The sequence below is a fragment of the Maylandia zebra genome, linkage group LG18 (assembly GCF_041146795.1).
Source record: "Maylandia zebra isolate NMK-2024a linkage group LG18, Mzebra_GT3a, whole genome shotgun sequence".
NCBI lineage: Eukaryota > Metazoa > Chordata > Actinopteri > Cichliformes > Cichlidae > Maylandia > Maylandia zebra.
Genome location: NC_135184.1, coordinates 8085737 through 8103374, shown reverse-complemented (window position 1 = coordinate 8103374; position 17638 = coordinate 8085737). Strand labels below are relative to the sequence as shown.

At 39.8% G+C, this 17638-nt stretch overlaps 1 protein-coding gene across 2 annotated transcripts in view; it reads right to left on the bottom strand.

The window, feature by feature from the left end:
• LOC101472388 (contactin-associated protein-like 4) overlaps window positions 1-17638 on the bottom strand; it is a 125636-nt gene that overhangs the window by 30372 nt on the left and 77626 nt on the right. For both annotated transcript variants that reach the window (XM_076876757.1, XM_014410202.3), the window contains exons 11-16: window positions 10154-10260; window positions 7773-7892; window positions 4586-4786; window positions 3075-3237; window positions 1540-1667; window positions 669-839 (exon numbers count right to left, since the gene is read on the bottom strand). In XM_076876757.1, the coding sequence (XP_076732872.1) occupies window positions 669-839; window positions 1540-1667; window positions 3075-3237; window positions 4586-4786; window positions 7773-7892; window positions 10154-10260 (890 nt within the window). The remainder of the gene's footprint in view (window positions 1-668; window positions 840-1539; window positions 1668-3074; window positions 3238-4585; window positions 4787-7772; window positions 7893-10153; window positions 10261-17638) is intronic.

Sequence of the window (17638 nt, the reverse complement as noted above, 5' to 3'; positions counted from 1 at the left end):
CAGTGGTGACCATAAATGTGTGCATTGCATAAGAGACAAGAATTAATGGAGGGTGAGGGTGAAAATGCCCCCGAGAGTTCATAAAACAACTGTAAAATTAAAAGCAATGGTGCACAAAAAAAACAAAAAAGAATTGCAGGGGTAATTATGAGTTCCCTTTTACGGGTTTAGTCTTATTCACATTTATGTTGTGTGGTGAATGCAGTGCCGTGGGTTGGCATTTATCATCGGTGTAGGTGTACGACTGTGAAATGCATTCAACTGCGGCCTGTGGGGGAAGAAAATTTGATCATAAAATAACAAATAATGCAGCTTAAAGCATAATAAAATACTGGAAACACAAAAGCAGCACCGAAAGAAAATGCTAAAGAAATCAGTCTTTTGATGAAAAAACGAAACGAGAATGAAGAGTTCAATGTTGTCACCCTCTTCTGTAGGACCCACAGACTATTTCAAACACTTTGCTCCTAACACAGAAAAATAACGAGGACACGAGCATTTGGTAAGATCCACAAATAGAAATAAAAGATTTAGAACTATGGCACGCAAATATTTTGATACATAAAAATAAAAACTTGTGCTTTCATACTGTAAAAAAAAAAGAAAACTCCACTCCTTTTATCTGTGTTTGATTTGGACTCTGTGTTTAGCCTCCAGCTCTTACTCACAGCTCAGTTCAATCCGGATGAAGTCTTTGATGCCCAGGTTTTCCAGAAATACACCGGAGGAGGCCATGGTTTTAAACAGGAAGGAGATATCTGCGCTCAGCTCTCCGTGGAAAGTAGGAAAGTGGAGGTACGATGTCTCCTTGTCGAAAAACGCAGCATTCCAAAAATTCCCTAAAACAATATATAAATAAACAAAAGTCACCTTCAGCATTCAGAAGTCACATCAAAAGAAACAAACCAACCTGTTAAACTATCTTAAGCTAATTGTAAATCTCACATTTGAACTGGAACATGTAATTTAAGAACACCAGAGAACATTTTAATAGTGCAAAGAGAGAATGATGTTCAATTTCACTGCACTGTTATTGAAACAATACTTAAACTGAGTTTGACATCATATAAAGGTAAAAGAATGTGAGTTAACACAGTTATCACTAAGCTTTTCTGTAACATGCTCCAGCTTAATCCTAAACCATGGACAGTATCTCCCATCTAGACTAGCTTTGCATGATCCATGATTAAAAATAAGCTCTGTAGAATGCAGCCCCTCAGTACATCCTCCTTATTTACCCGAAACAACCTGATTAGCTCCCTACCTTTAAGCCATCTTTCTTCAGACTGGCTGACCCTCATAAAAAGACCTTATCTTTTGAAATGTTGGCCATGTTTAATTTTAGTATCCGCCAAGTAAGCGGTGCTTAACAAATTTATCAGATCACCTGATAAGGTTTATGGCACAGCTGCCCTAAATTAAACAATCTCTTCAATCGAAATGATTGATGATAAAATGAGAGAATAAAGACAAAGTAATATGAGTTTTCATAAATTAAATGTAGGTAAATGGGTAACCAAAACCCATAGGGGGTCTTACGATCGCCGTGACACTGCAGTGGTCCCACCCTGTACACAGCCTCTGATCCTGGCCTCTGTATGTCACCCAACACCAGAGACCTGACAGGTAGGCTCTCCTTATGGGTGAGCAGGCCTGAGTCTTCAGTCCTGGAGAAAAAAAATGCATATGAACAAAACATGAGGGGCAAAGTAGAAAAATCAGGATTAATGTAATAGAAAAGGTGTGAAGACAATAAACAAATACAGGATGACAAACCGTAATCTACATTCACTTAGTATTTATTTATAGATTTATTGGTTTGTGTGTTTTAATGTTACATCTCTCTTGCAATAAGATTACATGATGTGACGGTCTGACGCAAACATTGCAGAGTGTAGGTGCAATCTCTTGGGGACCTATTTATTTCAAAACCAATTTATAGCCCTCCTGCCAGTCAAAACTTTATCCTTGGCAGTTATCCTAACAGCTAGCCCCAAATGAAGAAATCCCCTGTCCATTTATGCTCACATTTTGCTTCCTGCACTTTGGATAATCTGCTGGTTATCCTGCTTCCTCTAGAAATTTGAGTAAAGAAATACATCTGGGACTCAGAGTGGAAAAGCAAAGACAGCACTTTGGGAATCTGATGAAATATTGAGGGGCAGAAGTAACAGCTCCGGTCGGTAAAAATAGAGTTAGATTTGCACAGCTTGGACTGGGAAATGATGGAAGGAAGTGAAGCATGGCAGGATTGGTTACAACAGGAGGAAAGGTTAGAGCCGTTTTTGTTTCTTCCTCTGCTCCATTTATCCCAGCTGATTTAGTGTTTGCTAAACCACCAAAGTTACAAGTCAGGCGGGGCAAGTCAATCATGTTTCATATCCTGAATAAGAGGTTAAAGTTGGAGACATGCACTGTGTGTATTTCCTGTAATTACTTACTTCAGCCAAGCTGTCTTTGACTTTTTTCATTTTCACCACTCATCTTGTTGCAGACAGAATGCTTTATGGCTGCTTTTCAGTTGTCAATGGACCTTTTTTTCCTCCACTAATTTTTAACCACATATATTCACCAGGAGCAGAAACAGATGTTTCTTTTTGGCGAATAAAGAGTTGTTACTTTTTTAAATCAGTTTTCTATTTTCTAATAAAATAATTTCTGTAAAATTTTTACTGTCATTTAAAATAAATGAACAATTTTTGTTGCATTTGACAGATCTAAGCACACTCAACTGCTTTGCCCATTAAAAAGGAAGTAGACTGATATGAGCTATTGTCTGACGTAGAAGGGCACTCTAAGAGAAGAGGGTGGCCTCTGTATTTTTTGTAAACAAATGCATATACAGTATCATGGTCTTTTGTTATTCTCTTGGATTTATTTGTGTTTTTCATTTTTCCTGTGTAATTATTACACAGTGCTTACTGGACCGTGGAATAAGGCCTGGCATCACTGATATTCACTTCTTTTTTTTTTTTTTTTTTTTTTGATGATATTCACTTCACATTAGCTAAAAATGACGGCTCATAGTAGATGCATATGTAGAGAAAAATGTGTGTATTCATTAAGGTCAGTACCACTCCATGCGGTCAGCATCACAGTTGCAGTAGTGTTGTAGATCGACACAGTCGCCCTGCAGACCGCAGGCACACTGCTGGCTGCCCGGTTGAGCTCCACCCCAATAAGTCTGAACTCGACCTGCACCCGGTCCACCGAACCACCAGCTGAGTGGAGAGCCCTCTGAAACACAAATGTACACCAAAACCAACGTGAACAACTTCTGATAAGTCATCTTCATAAATCCGAGTTTTATCTTGAGGGGATATTGTGCTATGAAAAGCTGAAGCTGCAAATATTTAAATTTCCTAAATGTGTGCAACCTAAATTACAGTCAGACATGCAGTAACCTATACATTAGTAGTAGAAACCTGCCAAGTAAAGTCTAAAATGAGGAAAAAAATACAGCAAAAGTGAAATCACCTAATCTAAATTGTGTGTTTTCTGTGTGCTTGAGGTCATTAAACTTGTCTAATATGCGTGTAATACAAAAAAACTGTATTCATTTCTTTTTAAAAAAATACATCTTATTAAGACTTCTCTCCACTATACCATGTACATAAATACTACCTAGATAAGCTTGCTCACTGTCGCTCTCACATCACGTACTGCTCTTATCTTGCGATGCTGATGTAGAGAGTGACCTTTTTATTGTAAGTCACTTACAACAAAACTTTTAACTAAATGCCAGAGGGACATAACACAACACCACCACTCACTTAATTCTTGCAGTTCTCTTTCCTCATTTCATGCCCCGTTTTCCCTGAACAGTGTTTTCTAGCTAGATGTCTTCCCTGCCCCCAGACAGGCGATGGACAGAGGATTATAAATGCATAATGAGTACCAAAGGAGCTAATACTAAGCACGCAGTGCTCCACTGCACTTTTTCTCTGTATGCTGCTTGGTTACCAAAAGGATTAAAGATAAATGTTGGCTGACAAACATGAATGGTTTCCAGTTAGATATAAAGGGTGTTCTTTGTAGTTTAGCTCAGTCTAAATGGCTGTGTTTGGGTCAATTAAAGAGTTGCAGGACCGTGAAAAAACATCGAAAAGAAAAACGCAGACAAAATAATTGGGCTTAATTCTCGAATCTAAAAGAAGGAGACATGTAAACACAATCCATTAGTCTGACTCACTGGTAAACAGGAAGAAAATCCTGATGCTGATTAAGTTTGCAGCAATGAGCATAGCAATCATTTTGTTTTCTCTAGTGGAGCGGGGAAGACGTGTGGAGCCGCTGGGTGTTTGATTGCTTTCTTGAGAGCTTTGTTTTTGTACAAAATGATATATGCCTCTTATAACTTAAAAAAATTGATTCAGTGAGTCACTGCTTGAATATTTTACTATCCTAAAGATGATTATTTGCTTTGCTGTCATTTTCTGTGAGTAAATCATTTTTTGCTCTTGGTGGTAAACAAATCTAAAAAGGCAAAGTCAGCACACGTTCACATTTTTGTACTTCTTCTCGTTTCATCAGCTGAGCAGTTGCATTGCTTTTGGGTTTGTTTTCTTTTAAACAGGGGTCTCACCTGGGGTGTTGAGGAGACGGGACATTTTGCAGTGATAAGACAGTTCCTGTTCACAGTGCTCCGACTGCTTAATAACGGCCAACAGCTGCTCTTCCTCAGACGAGTAGTCAAAGTGGATTGAATACTGGTTTACGCCTGTAAATGGTCGGAGTCTGGTCAGTTCTGTGTTGTTGTGCTGGATCACCATCCATGTGTTCTCCTCTGCAGACAGAGATATGCAGGCATGATTGATGCCAATTACACCACAAGGTGAAAGAGAATTAAAATAAAGGAAACTTTTTCCTCCATTTCTTCTCCTCTTTTAGGTTCAAAGAGTGGCTTTTTTAAAACAAGCTTTATTTAACCAAGGTAATCCAAAAGACATAAACAACAGGGACACAGTATGAATCAAAAAAGAACAAGCTGAGGTCGGGCACAGTAGAAACACCAGGTTAACAAGGCGTAGCTTAAAATAATTAAGTTGATAACAAATAAGAAAAAATAAGGAAGTAACTAAATGGAGAATCACAGAGACGAGATGAAAAAAGGCACTAGACTAAAGCACAAATAAACTTTCTCACAAAGAAAGTAACAAAAGTCTAGAAACAGTACAAAAACCAAAACCATCCTTCATCCGCTTTATCCGGGGCCGGGTCGCGGGGGCAGCAGCCTAAGCAGAGAAGCCCAGACCTCCCTCTCCCCAGCCACCTCCTCCAGCTTATCCGGGGGAACACCAAGGCGTTCCCAGGCCAGCCGAGAGATATAATCTCTCCAGCGTGTCCTGGGTCTGCCCCGGGGCCTCCTCCCAGTGGGACATGCCCGGAACACCTCACCCAATAGGTGCCCAGGAGGCATCCTTGTCAGATGCCCGAACCACCTCAGCTGGCTCCTTCTGATGTGGAGGAGCAGCGGCTCTACTCTGAGCCCCTCCCGGATGGCTAAACTTCTCACCCTATCTCTAAGGGAGAGGCCAGTCACCCTTCGGAGGAAGCTCATTTCCGCCGCTTGTATCCGCAATCTCGCTCTTTCAGTCACTACCCACAGCTCGTGGCCATAGGTGAGGGTAGGGACGTAGATCGACCGGTAAATTAAGAGCTTTGCTTTTACACTCAGCTCCCTCTTCACCATATATCTACAGGGAGTGCAGAATTATTAGGCAAATGAGTATTTTGTCCACATCATCCTCTTCATGCATGTTGTCTTACTCCAAGCTGTATAGGCTCGAAAGCTTACTACCAATTAAGCATATTAGGTGATGTGCATCTCTGTAATGAGAAGGGCTGTGGTCTAATGACATCAACACCCTATATCAGGTGTGCATAATTATTAGGCAACGTCCTTTCCTTTGGCAAAATGGGTCAAAAGAAGGACTTGACAGGCTCAGAAAAGTCAAAAATAGTGAGATATCTTGCAGAGGGATGCAGCAGTCTCAAAATTGCAAAGCTTCTGAAGCGTGATCATCGAACAATCAAGTGTTTCATTCAAAATAGTCAACAGGGTCGCAAGAAGCGTGTGGAAAAACCAAGGCGCAAAATAACTGCCCATGAACTGAGAAAAGTCAAGCGTGCAGCTGCCAAGATGCCACTTGCCACCAGTTTGGCCATATTTCAGAGCTGCAACATCACTGGAGTGCCCAAAAGCACAAGGTGTGCAATACTCAGAGACATGGCCAAGGTAAGAAAGGCTGAAAGACGACCACCACTGAACAAGACACACAAGCTGAAACGTCAAGACTGGGCCAAGAAATATCTCAAGACTGATTTTTCTAAGGTTTTATGGACTGATGAAATGAGAGGGAGTCTTGATGGGCCAGATGGATGGGCCCGTGGCTGGATTGGTAAAGGGCAGAGAGCTCCAGTCCAACTCAGACGCCAGCAAGGTGGAGGTGGAGTACTGGTTTGGGCTGGTATCATCAAAGATGAGCTTGTGGGGCCTTTTCGGGTTGAGGATGGAGTCAAGCTCAACTCCCAGTCCTACTGCCAGTTTCTGGAAGACACCTTCTTCAAGCAGTGGTACAGGAAGAAGTCTGCATCCTTCAAGAAAAACATGATTTTCATGCAGGACAATGCTCCATCACACGCGTCCACAGCGTGGCTGGCAGGAAAGGGTATAAAAGAAGAAAAACTAATGACATGGCCACCTTGTTCACCTGATCTGAACCCCACTGAGAACCTGTGGTCCATCATCAAATGTGAGATTTACAAGGAGGGAAAACAGTACACCTCTCTGAACAGTGTCTGGGAGGCTGTGGTTGCTGCTGCACGCAATGTTGATGGTGAACAGATCAAAACACTGACAGAATCCATGGATGGCAGGCTTTTGAGTGTCCTTGCAAAGAAAGGTGGCTATATTGGTCGCTGATTTGTTTTTGTTTTGTTTTTGAATGTCAGAAATGTATATTTGTGAATGTGGAGATGTTATATTGGTTTCACTGGTAAAAATAAATAATTGAAATGGGTATATATTTGTTTTTTGTTAAGTTGCCTAATAATTATGCACAGTAATAGTCACCTGCACACACAGATATCCCCCTAAAATAGCTGAAACTAAAAACAAACTAAAAACTACTTCCAAACACATTCAGCTTTGATATTAATGCGTTTTTTGGGTTCATTGAGAACATGGTTGTTGTTCAATAATAAAATTATTCCTCAAAAATACAACTTGCCTAATAATTCTGCACTCCCTGTATATATCTCACACTAGGAACTGCAGTCAGTGTCTGTTACGAGGAATCCCAGCCCCACTGAAAGCCAAAACCCCACTCACGGCACTTGAGTCTGACTTCTCAAATGCTAATATAGATGAATGTGAACATCTATTCTAGCTTGGCTGTTTGCCGTATATGTTTGTAATGTTCAGTTTCCACCTTCTTCTACACTAAAAATCACTAAATAAGTTTTTCTGTAAAATAAAAAGCATGGAATTAAATTAAAGTTATTTAAACCATATCAATAGATGGATAGAGAAGAGTCTAGGAGTCTAGACAGAAAAAGTGCTGATAGAGACTGACTGGAATATCTATATAATAATGAACAAGAAAAAGTTCTGTAGTATCATAACAGAAATAATACAAACATCAGAAAAAAGGCAAGGGGGTGCATAAGGTGCATTAAAAACAGTTGAGTGTCATTATTTATGTGCAATTATGTAAATGTTAATACAAGCAAATGTTGACTGATGATGGTAGTAAGTGTGGTTGTGTCACCTGTCATGTTGCAGTAGACCAGCTGCGGTTTGATTGGTCCGCTGCCGTCCACGTCGATATAAAAATGTCCCGATGTGTTGCCATTGTGTTTGTATGCCTCACAGGACTGTTCATACACAGCTGGAAGGAAAATAATGAGATCAACAACGTCAACATGCTGGCCCATGGGAGCTGCCAGGGGATGGAGATCAAAACTATGGAGGATTTGTTCTGGGGTTCTGCTTCATACGTACGTATTGCCACTGAATCAATGTCATATGATCAGAGTGAAGAAAATAATCAGAGGTTCTCATGAACTAAAGTTATATCCAGCCGGAGACGATGGTAATGACTAGTGGGAATACACAGTGAATAAATAAACTTCTGCTCCGTCTCCTTCTTTTTATGCTTGAGCCCATAAAGCAACACCCATATCTAAACACTTCACCTGTTTATCTCTTTTCCTCAACTCAAAGAAAATACTTTTATTTATCAGGATTAAAAAAGGCTTTCACAAAAATCTCTTTACAAGTCTTGAGGCTCTAACTTGAGATAACTGACACAGAACTAGAAGCAGGGACCACCTTATGTACATAAATGTATGTATTGATTCAGTATTTGGCAGTGTAGCATCATCGCCCTCTTTCCTTTTAATCATGCACCATCAAAAAGTGAGAAGTTTCCTGGACAGGCATCCCAGGAAGCTCTTAAACCTAAAACGCCGCTTATTTGTCCAAAGAAAAACTCTTTGTTCTGTCACAAGTACCAATTTGCATCACCACCACCAACAAAGGGAAAAATCCATGTCACTGTAATTGTAGCACCCTCAGAATCACGAGTTTTGTAAACACTGGAGCTGGAGCTACCAGCTCGACAGGTCATTCGATGCTGCTTTAAAACCCCTCACGTGAACGATGGGGAGCAAGATGAGACTATTATGTAGATGAAAGCAGCACAACACACTATTAAGGGTGATCTGTCTTTCAATAAATAATACTGTCATAAAACAATAAAAAGGGAAGAAAAATGAACTGCCTGCAAGTTTTCAGTTATTATACTGTAAGTCATCCCGTTACATTATGTACAAGGTAATTAATTATCGGAATTAAAGTTCTTTTTCTCTTACAATTTTTCTTCCAGCTTAATTTAATTAAAGCAAAGTTTCATCTGTCAAAACTATCGCACTGTCTTTTCATTAATATGAAAAATGCTTTTGGTTTTGACGAAATGGGAGTTTAATTATGCCACGTCAAGGCGGCGTTAACGGGGTTGTCACATTTGTGATTTGTGACAACTTGATTTTTTTTACTTTGTCTTCTGTTTGTTGTTTTTTTGTTTTATTTCAAACATGTAAATATATAATAATAAATCACCTTCCATATTTTACACAATCAAAGAGTCCAAAACATTAGGACATTTTGCTTAATAACTAGTTTAACACTAGCCTAAAAGGATGTGCTTCACGTCTCAGACTGAAAGTTTGGACCTTGTTTTTCACCTTTGGCCAAGACTCCCACAAATTGTATTACATGATAAGGTATAGGTAATGCAACAAGATGAAAGGAAACTAAAACAGTGTCGGATTAGGAACAGGTAAAAAAAAAAAGTGGTTATGATGGATAAAAGCATTAATCACATTTGTTCAGTCTCAAGGATGCACACACTCACGTCTTCTGATGAGTAACATGTATTTTTGAATAACTTTATTTAGAAAAGCAAAAGACTCATTTTAGAAGGTGAAAACTACGCATCAAGTCAGAAGTTCACAGTGCGATTAAAAACTAAAAGGATATGTACAGTAGCGAAGCATAAATATGATGACTAAATCCTGAAGCCATGTTTACTTTTAATAGGTTTATTGGTTTCTTATGGTTATTATCTGTTGAGGTGAATTAAACACAAAGAAAGCAGGGAAGCTAGTTAAATTCCTCAGCAGGGGAGTACTGGATGGCACCGGGTAGAGTGGTTACTATTGCCAAAGGTCCCACGTGTCCTTTTTCTTGTGTGTCCATGTTCTCCTTGTGCCTGTGAGTTCTCTGATTGTATTCCTTCCACAGCATACAAAACATGCTCATTAGGTTAACTGGTGATTCTAAGTTGACTGCAGGCATGAATGTATGCATTTTTATGTATTTTATTCATGCAACAGACTAGCAGCCTGTTGCTGGGACAGGATCCTGGATAGGTTTTCCCTATCCATCTATACATGGATGGCATACTGGAGTATGGTTTTCAGGACAAGCTATAAGTGAGACCTTTGTCTCATACATAGATTTACCCGAGATACAGTTTTGAATCAAAAATGAATGCTGTAAAATAAAGATTTATACAGCTATTCTTTTAAATTTTACAAATTCTATTTGTGGCTGTTATGACTTAAATCTGCTTGAAAGGTGACTCACAGCTGTGGCAGGTCGCTCCACTGTAGCCACTGTCAGAGCAGTTGCAGTGAAAGACAGTCCAGGACTGACTGCAGGGACCGCCGTGTTCACAAGGACTGGGAGAACACCTGAAACACACCGAGGGAGAGAAAAGTCGAGAAGATTATGAAATGGCACCCTGCTGGATGTTTGTGTGGGAGACAGTTGAACGTCTCTAAGGTCACAAAGCAAAAAAAAAAAAAATGTATACATTGTTATATATACATACATACTGTGACAGCAGATTTGAAAACATCCATTTGTTTTTTGGCAGCTTGAACACTAGGAACCAATTTTAACTGCTAAAAACCTTTCAAATGGGACAAAAGCAGTTGATGCCAAAACATACCTTTCATCTGTTATTGTCAAGCGCATCCAACTTTGTTTTGTTTGAAACAGCTGCTGAAGCATCTTTTATGTTTTAGCCGAGTCACTTATCGTACAATGAGCGAGCAGACTCGAGCTATTTATGAACACTTTGACGGGAAAACCGACTGCCAGGATCAACTCTTTGACCTTTTGGAATTACTTAATGGTGCAGATGATACTAGATAATTATGATTGGCCAAAATGCTTTCAAACTCTCAGTATACTCAGTGTACTCTCAAAGCACTTGAAATTATTTTCACAATGACTCTGTTATATAAAGCTCTTTTGTTAAATGGACAGAAAGCATTTCAAATGTTTACTCATACATGTCACTCACTTCATGGTCAAATGTGTGTAGGAGGGTCAGGAAAAAAATGCAGAAAATATTTCACTTCGAATATTTGCAGGAGGTTCTATTTTCAATTTGGGTAACTTATTGTGGGAGGCTGATGAAGTGGGGGAAAAATAATCCGGTGTACAACATCTTTTGTAACATTGCGAAACAATTCAGCTGAAAGCTCATTTAGTAAAAGACAAAATATAATTTCTTTGCTTTTCACATACTTTCCTTCTGAGAGAAAGCATGCGCAACTGAGTTTAATATTTCTTTCCATAGGTTACAACTGGTTTTATAGGAACTGACAGTTATATAGACCTTTTCTAGTAACATATAACAATCAAAGCACTTTACCCTTCAAGCTATATTCACCAATTAACACACCCTTGTATGCATCAGTGCAATTTGGGGTGCAGTGTTTTGACTGAGGATAGTATGCATGCAGGATGGATGAGCCAGGAGTCAACTCTCTCTCTGACCTTCCAATTAGAAGAAAACAAGCTCTATCTCTTGAGCCATAACTGCCAAAAATCCTTTAATTCAATCTGCATCCTTAATTTTGCAAAAATAAGTCAAGGCTGGGAAAACATTTCCTCCCAAAAAGTCAAAAAGCAGATACTTTTCTTTCAGACAGATTTTTGTGATTTGGTTACTAAACATGTGTTGACAAGACTATAGTAAGTCCAGCGATGCAGACACTATACTGCTATACTGTGGTAAAGAGGTAATCATTAAGGCATAGCTGGCCCATACACATTCCTTCCCTTACCTACAGTATGGCCACAACTTTGGGTGGAACAAATAAGCTCACAGTGTCAGGGGTTCATGTAGTCTGATCCTTAGGATCCGAATACATGCTGCATTACATTAAATGGAGCCAAATGAGGTGGTTTGAGCATTTAACTAGGATCCCTTTTGGATGCATCTTTGCTGAAGAGTTTCACAGCTGGCTTGAGAAACACCTTAGTGTTCTTCTGGAGGAAATGTAGGTGGTAGCTGGAGAGAGGTGAGTGCTGCCCACAGAAATGACTTTGGACAGAGGGTGATTGTACAAGTGTGTGCATACATACATGCATACACTTGCTATTTTTTTTTTTTATAATAAAAGAAACCCCAAAATAAATATTGTAACTACATAAAATCTCAATTGTCCCAAGGGATTCAACTCCACCATCTTGAACTGCAGCTGTTAATGTGCATATGTGAGCTCAGCACCATCTGAGGCAGCTTCTGGTTGGAGGGGCCCTCCAGGTTGCAGCAGATCTACAGAGCAGAGCAAGCAAGCATACCTGTGTGAGGTGGGTGTGAGAAATGCTAACAAATTTTGTTTAAAAAAAATTTAAGCATAAAAACAACAAAATGAAAAAGAAAAAAAGTGTTCAGCCTTTAAAAGAAAGATAAATAACCAAGCCTGGTCAGGTCTTTAATGTTTTGCTTTATCGTGCTTTTGCTGTGGCTGCTCCAAAGTTGTGGAAAGATCTGCGCTTGCACGTTAGACAGGCCTCTTCTCTTTCTGAGTTTAAAACTCTTCTTAAAACATATTTATTCGCTGAAGCCTTTGTTTAAGGGGGTTGACTCAATTTTGTTTTAACATGTTTTATTTTAGTTTAGTTATTTATTTTTTATTTTATTTTTATTTTTACTTTGCTTATGCTATTTCCATATGTACAGCACTTGTGAACTCTGGTTTTATGTTAAAGTGCTTTATAAATAACGATGGTATGGTATGGTATGTGGATTTGCACAATTATAATAATTGCACAAATCACTCAAAAGGAAAAATATTCTCTCAGTTGTGTTAGTTTTTTCTTTTTTTTCTAATAAACACTCAGCTCCACTCTGACTGGGATAATATATAAAGACATCACGTACACAACTTTGAGTAGAACAAATAAGCTCTCAGGGGTCAGGGGTCCATGTATGCAACAATATAGATAGAATGACAGAAATGTTGGAACAAGGGGCGGGTTTTTCATATAACTAAAGACATGTAGATGCAGATTGCTGCATACTGCCATTTTGTCTTGGAAATTTTTGTTAATGAAGTTTATTTTTGAAGATGTGGGATTAAACATGATGATCATGAAGGTGGTGACAGAGATGAAGACTTAGATGAAATGGAAAAAGTACAGGAAGAAAGAAAGCACAATTTAACTTCTACCCTTCCTAACTGAAATATCCCAAGCATCATTTGGCACTCTTCAAAGAACAGAAAAAGAATGCAGACACAAAACATCCTCTACTCCCCCAGTGCACACAGGCACATGCCTGCCCTGCACATATATTATGACATAACAGCCTCTGGCAAACACTTTCTACACTGAAATGCACTGTCACAGACAGATAATTGCAGATAGATGACCAACAAAGTTGTCTACAGACTGCAAACAACCTTATATAAAACACTTCCATCCTCTGCATTCATACTTAGCCCTAAGGCATTCAGGGATTGTCTTTACTCAGTAAATCAGGGTCCAGGAGCCCACTACCTCACAGAGCCTCGTGAGCCACATGACCATTTTAACATACCAAAACCAAACTCCACAGAGATTCCCATCTTTTCTCAGACTGTGTTTTTATTGGCGGTCAATAAAAACTTTAAAATGTGTTTCAACCAATTCTTGTTTTTAGTCTGGCCCAAAATATGTTTTGCCAGTACTCAGTAAAATGCCTATTTACTAAAGACAGGGATTATTTTTCACTCAATCCAAGTATTTTCACTTATAATGAGGAAAAGAAGAATTTACTGAAAACCCTTTGTCTTTTGTGGCCTCAGAATCTCATCTCTGCTTTTTGTGGATGATGTGATTCTGTTGGCTTCATCAGCTGGTGACCTCTAGTATGCACTGAAGCAGTTCACAGCTGAGTGTGAAGCGGCAGGTATAAGAGGTATCTCCAAGTATCTCTGAGTCTGAGGCCTTGGTTCTCAGCCTGAAAAGGGTGGAGTGCCCACTCTGGGACAGGGATGAGTTGCCCTCATTGAAGAAAGATATTGGGAGCAGGGCATTTACAGACAGATTGGGCTGCATATCCAGTGATGCCAATGCTGTACTGGTCTGTTGTGATGAACAGAAAGCTGAGCATAAAAGCAAAGCTGTCATTTTACCAGTCCATGTCCTTACCCTCACCTCACCTGGTCATGACGTCTGTGTAGTGACTGAAAAAATAAGACTGTGGAAACAAGAAATTAACTTTCTCTAAAGGCCTCTCCCTTAGAGATTGGGTGAGAACTTCAGTCACACATGAGGGACTTGGAGTAAAGCCCCTACTCCTCCACATTCAAACGGAGCCAGCTGAGCTGATTCTGGCACCTGGCTAGAATGCCTCCTGGATGCCTCCTGGGTGAGGTGCTCCAGGCATGTCCCACCGGGAGGAGGCCCCAGGGTGGACCCAGGACACATGGCAGAGATTGCTTCTTCTGGCTGGCCTGAGAACGCTTTGGTGTTCTCCCGGATGAGCTGGAGAGGGAGGTTTGGGCTTCTCTGTTCAGGCTGCTGCCCCCATGACCATGTAAGAAAACGATTAATGTATACACAGCAAATCGCTCTAATATACAATATTTTCCACAATATTAAAAATACTTAGAGGAGAAGTTTACAGTATATTGATCATTTCATTGCAAAGCTAACACTCCCTGGTTTCACTATAACTATCATCACTATGATAATGAAACACACAAGTGCCCTGAAGAAGCACACCATATCTCCTTTCTTATGTGTTAAGCTGAAATTAGCTGGCAGCTCTGGTTTAAAAAAGGTCTTCAGTTGATGTTGAGCTCTTTATGGGCTTTCGTTCCTTTGTACTATTAATAAAGGGGGCGATCGTGGCTCAAGAGTTCGGAGTTCGCCTTGTAATCAGAAGGTTGCCGGTTCGAGCCCCGGCTTGGACAGTCTCGGTCGTTGTGTCCTTGGGCAAGACACTTCACCCGTTGCCTACTGGTGGTGGTCAGAGGGCCCGGTGGCGCCAGTGTCTGGCAGCCTCGCCTCTGTCAGTGCGCCCCAGGGTGGCTGTGGCTACAATGTAGCTTGCCATCACCAGTGTGTGAATGTGTGTGTGAATGGGTGGATGACTGGATATGTAAAGCGCTTTGGGGTCCTTAGGGACTAGTAAAGCGCTATATAAATACAGGCCATTTACCATTTACCAAAGCACTTCCTCACACCTTCCTTAAAATAGTATTATTAGCCACAGCAAACAGCTTTGCTGCTGGCAGAGCTGTTTGCTTTTGACACCAAAACGCACACACATACAATAACACAAAGAGTATACAGTAATAACCTGCTCTGAAGTATGACCACCACATTAAAGCCGTGTTGCCGAGTCCATTTTCCACCTGACTTTACAGTACGATATATCCCACGAGGCCAAAATTCAATCAGCAGGATTACAGTGAGGGAACATATGGTTGATTATTTTCTCCTGTCTTTATTGGAAAACAGATTTTGTTTATAGTTTTGTTCCAGTGAGCAGTCAGATCTGTGGAAGAACTGTATTCTACTGAATAATAATGATAATAATAATAACAATAATACAGGAACAGCACAACATTTAATTAAAATCATCCAAGCAGACGCTCCTTATCTGGCAAGGGTGTGTGGTTTGTACAATATTTGTGGGTAAGCTTTACATTCAGTTCACTGTATTTGCAGGAGGAGTGTTTGTGCTTCTGTGTGTGTGAGCGTGTGTGTGTTTGTTCCTGTTCCCTAGAGGCTTTTATAATTGTTGTAATTGTCTCATTAATTGTACTGCTATTTGGTGTGCCAACAAAACAATAAATGAGTGGTTCTGCTTTCCCTCCTTCCCTCCCTCATCTGAGTCTCTCCTCCTCCGAGGCCCCAACTCTGAATCTAAACTGTCACTGATGACATAAAGCACATGCTTGCACGTAATTGTATCATCTTTCCATCAATTATTGAAAATATGTATCATGAGGTGCAAAATAGCTCTCGGTTCAGTTCTTTTCAGTTTAACTCAAAGTTGCATTAGCCTCGTAATAGGTAATAAATATTCTGATTCTGGTAGTTCATCTCAGCGCTGCAGAAATTTATGGCATCTTTTAGCTCATTATTCTTCCTTAATGTTAGTTCATTCTCAGTGTTCTCATCAGCATTGTTTTAATTACAAGCAGCTTAAACTGAATGGAAATTATCTGTTTTTATTGCTCCCATTCATATTGAACTCAAAGGAAAATTTCAACATATCTTAGGAAATCAAAGGATATCTTATTGTTGTGTACCCACAATAAGATATCCTAGATAGCATGTGAAACTGGTTAACAGGTAATGTTAACATGCAAATTATTTGCTAATTTCAATTTTGGGGCCATTTTCTTGGAGTCAGTGTCAGAAGCTTTTACATCTTCCCTGAGATGATGCAAATGACATGTAGTTCATGTAACTCGACATTTTTACCCGCACTGCATTAATTGCATGGCTCAAGCAAGGATCAATAAACTAAAAGTGGGAAGAAAGCCAGAAACAACCTATTCTGGACAGAAGAACAATAATGCATTCCATAACCGATGGCGTTAACAGCATGCTAATTTCAAATGTAAAAATTCACTTATAGGTACACTACTGAATTTTAATCTCTAAACAGTTTTATATGTAATATAGTTCACTAAAAACAGCTTTAGGCGTGACCTTGATTAAAAAAGAACTTTTTCACATGAGGAGTTTCTGTAAAGTAGATATTATCGCTGGGGTGTCATAATTGACTGGTTAGATGGATCTAATAATGGATGTGTACTGGATGTGCTATCAGCAAGCTGTTGGTCATATATTGAACTTGATTGGTCCACTGCCTAAATTAGTTTAAAGCTCAAGAAAAAAAATTATATTGGCAAGGAAAAAAAATGTCACAGCACCTATTTTACATCACTGGTTTCCACCGATCATTTCCTCTTAATAACTGTGTGAGTGTGAGTGCTTGCTTGGGTTTGCTTGTATGACTTCTGAATGGAGAAATGTCTCTTTCTAAGCAATAAAAAACAATAAAAATATTAAAAATATATCTAAAAAACAGTCTTCCACACCATTGTGTTTCTTATTTGACACAACATGACTGGAAACTCTTTTTTTTTTAGCTTTCCGTCTACGTAATCTATAATTATAATATAAATATTAGGGGTGCAACGATATTCGTATCGATATTGAACCGTTCGATACAGTGCTTTCGGTTCGGTACGCATATGTATCGAACAATACAAAATTTGTAATTTATTTTATCAACTTTCCTTCTGACGATGCTGTCTGTGTTGAGCGCTCAGTGAATCTGCGTTTGACTACTCCGCCTAGGGTCGACAGTGCAGCCTAGGCGGAGTAGTCGAACGCAGATTCACTGAGCGCTCAACACAGACAGCATCGTCAGAAGGAAGAGCGCAGGGCAAGCTAGCGAGACAGAAGTTAAGCTCTCCTTACAACATGGACCTCCCCCACCCTCATTCAGATCTGGCGTTTGGAATTATTTTGGTTTTCATGTGACGTATGACCCTGAAGGTAAGCAGTCATGGACTAAAGTAAAACAGTATGTTGGATGTGCCATGCAATGCTTAATTACATTGGTGTGAACTAGTGTGTTAGCGCAGTTAGCTCGTTAACGTGTTGGCCGTCTAGCCCCATGCACGGGCGATCGGCGGTAGCTCGTTAACGGAGATTTGCCGTGTTGTGGCGTTAAGGTCATTTCAACGAGATTAACCTGAAAGCACTAGTGGGAACACAACGAATATGACTGCACATTTACGCCGACATCATCCTAGTGCA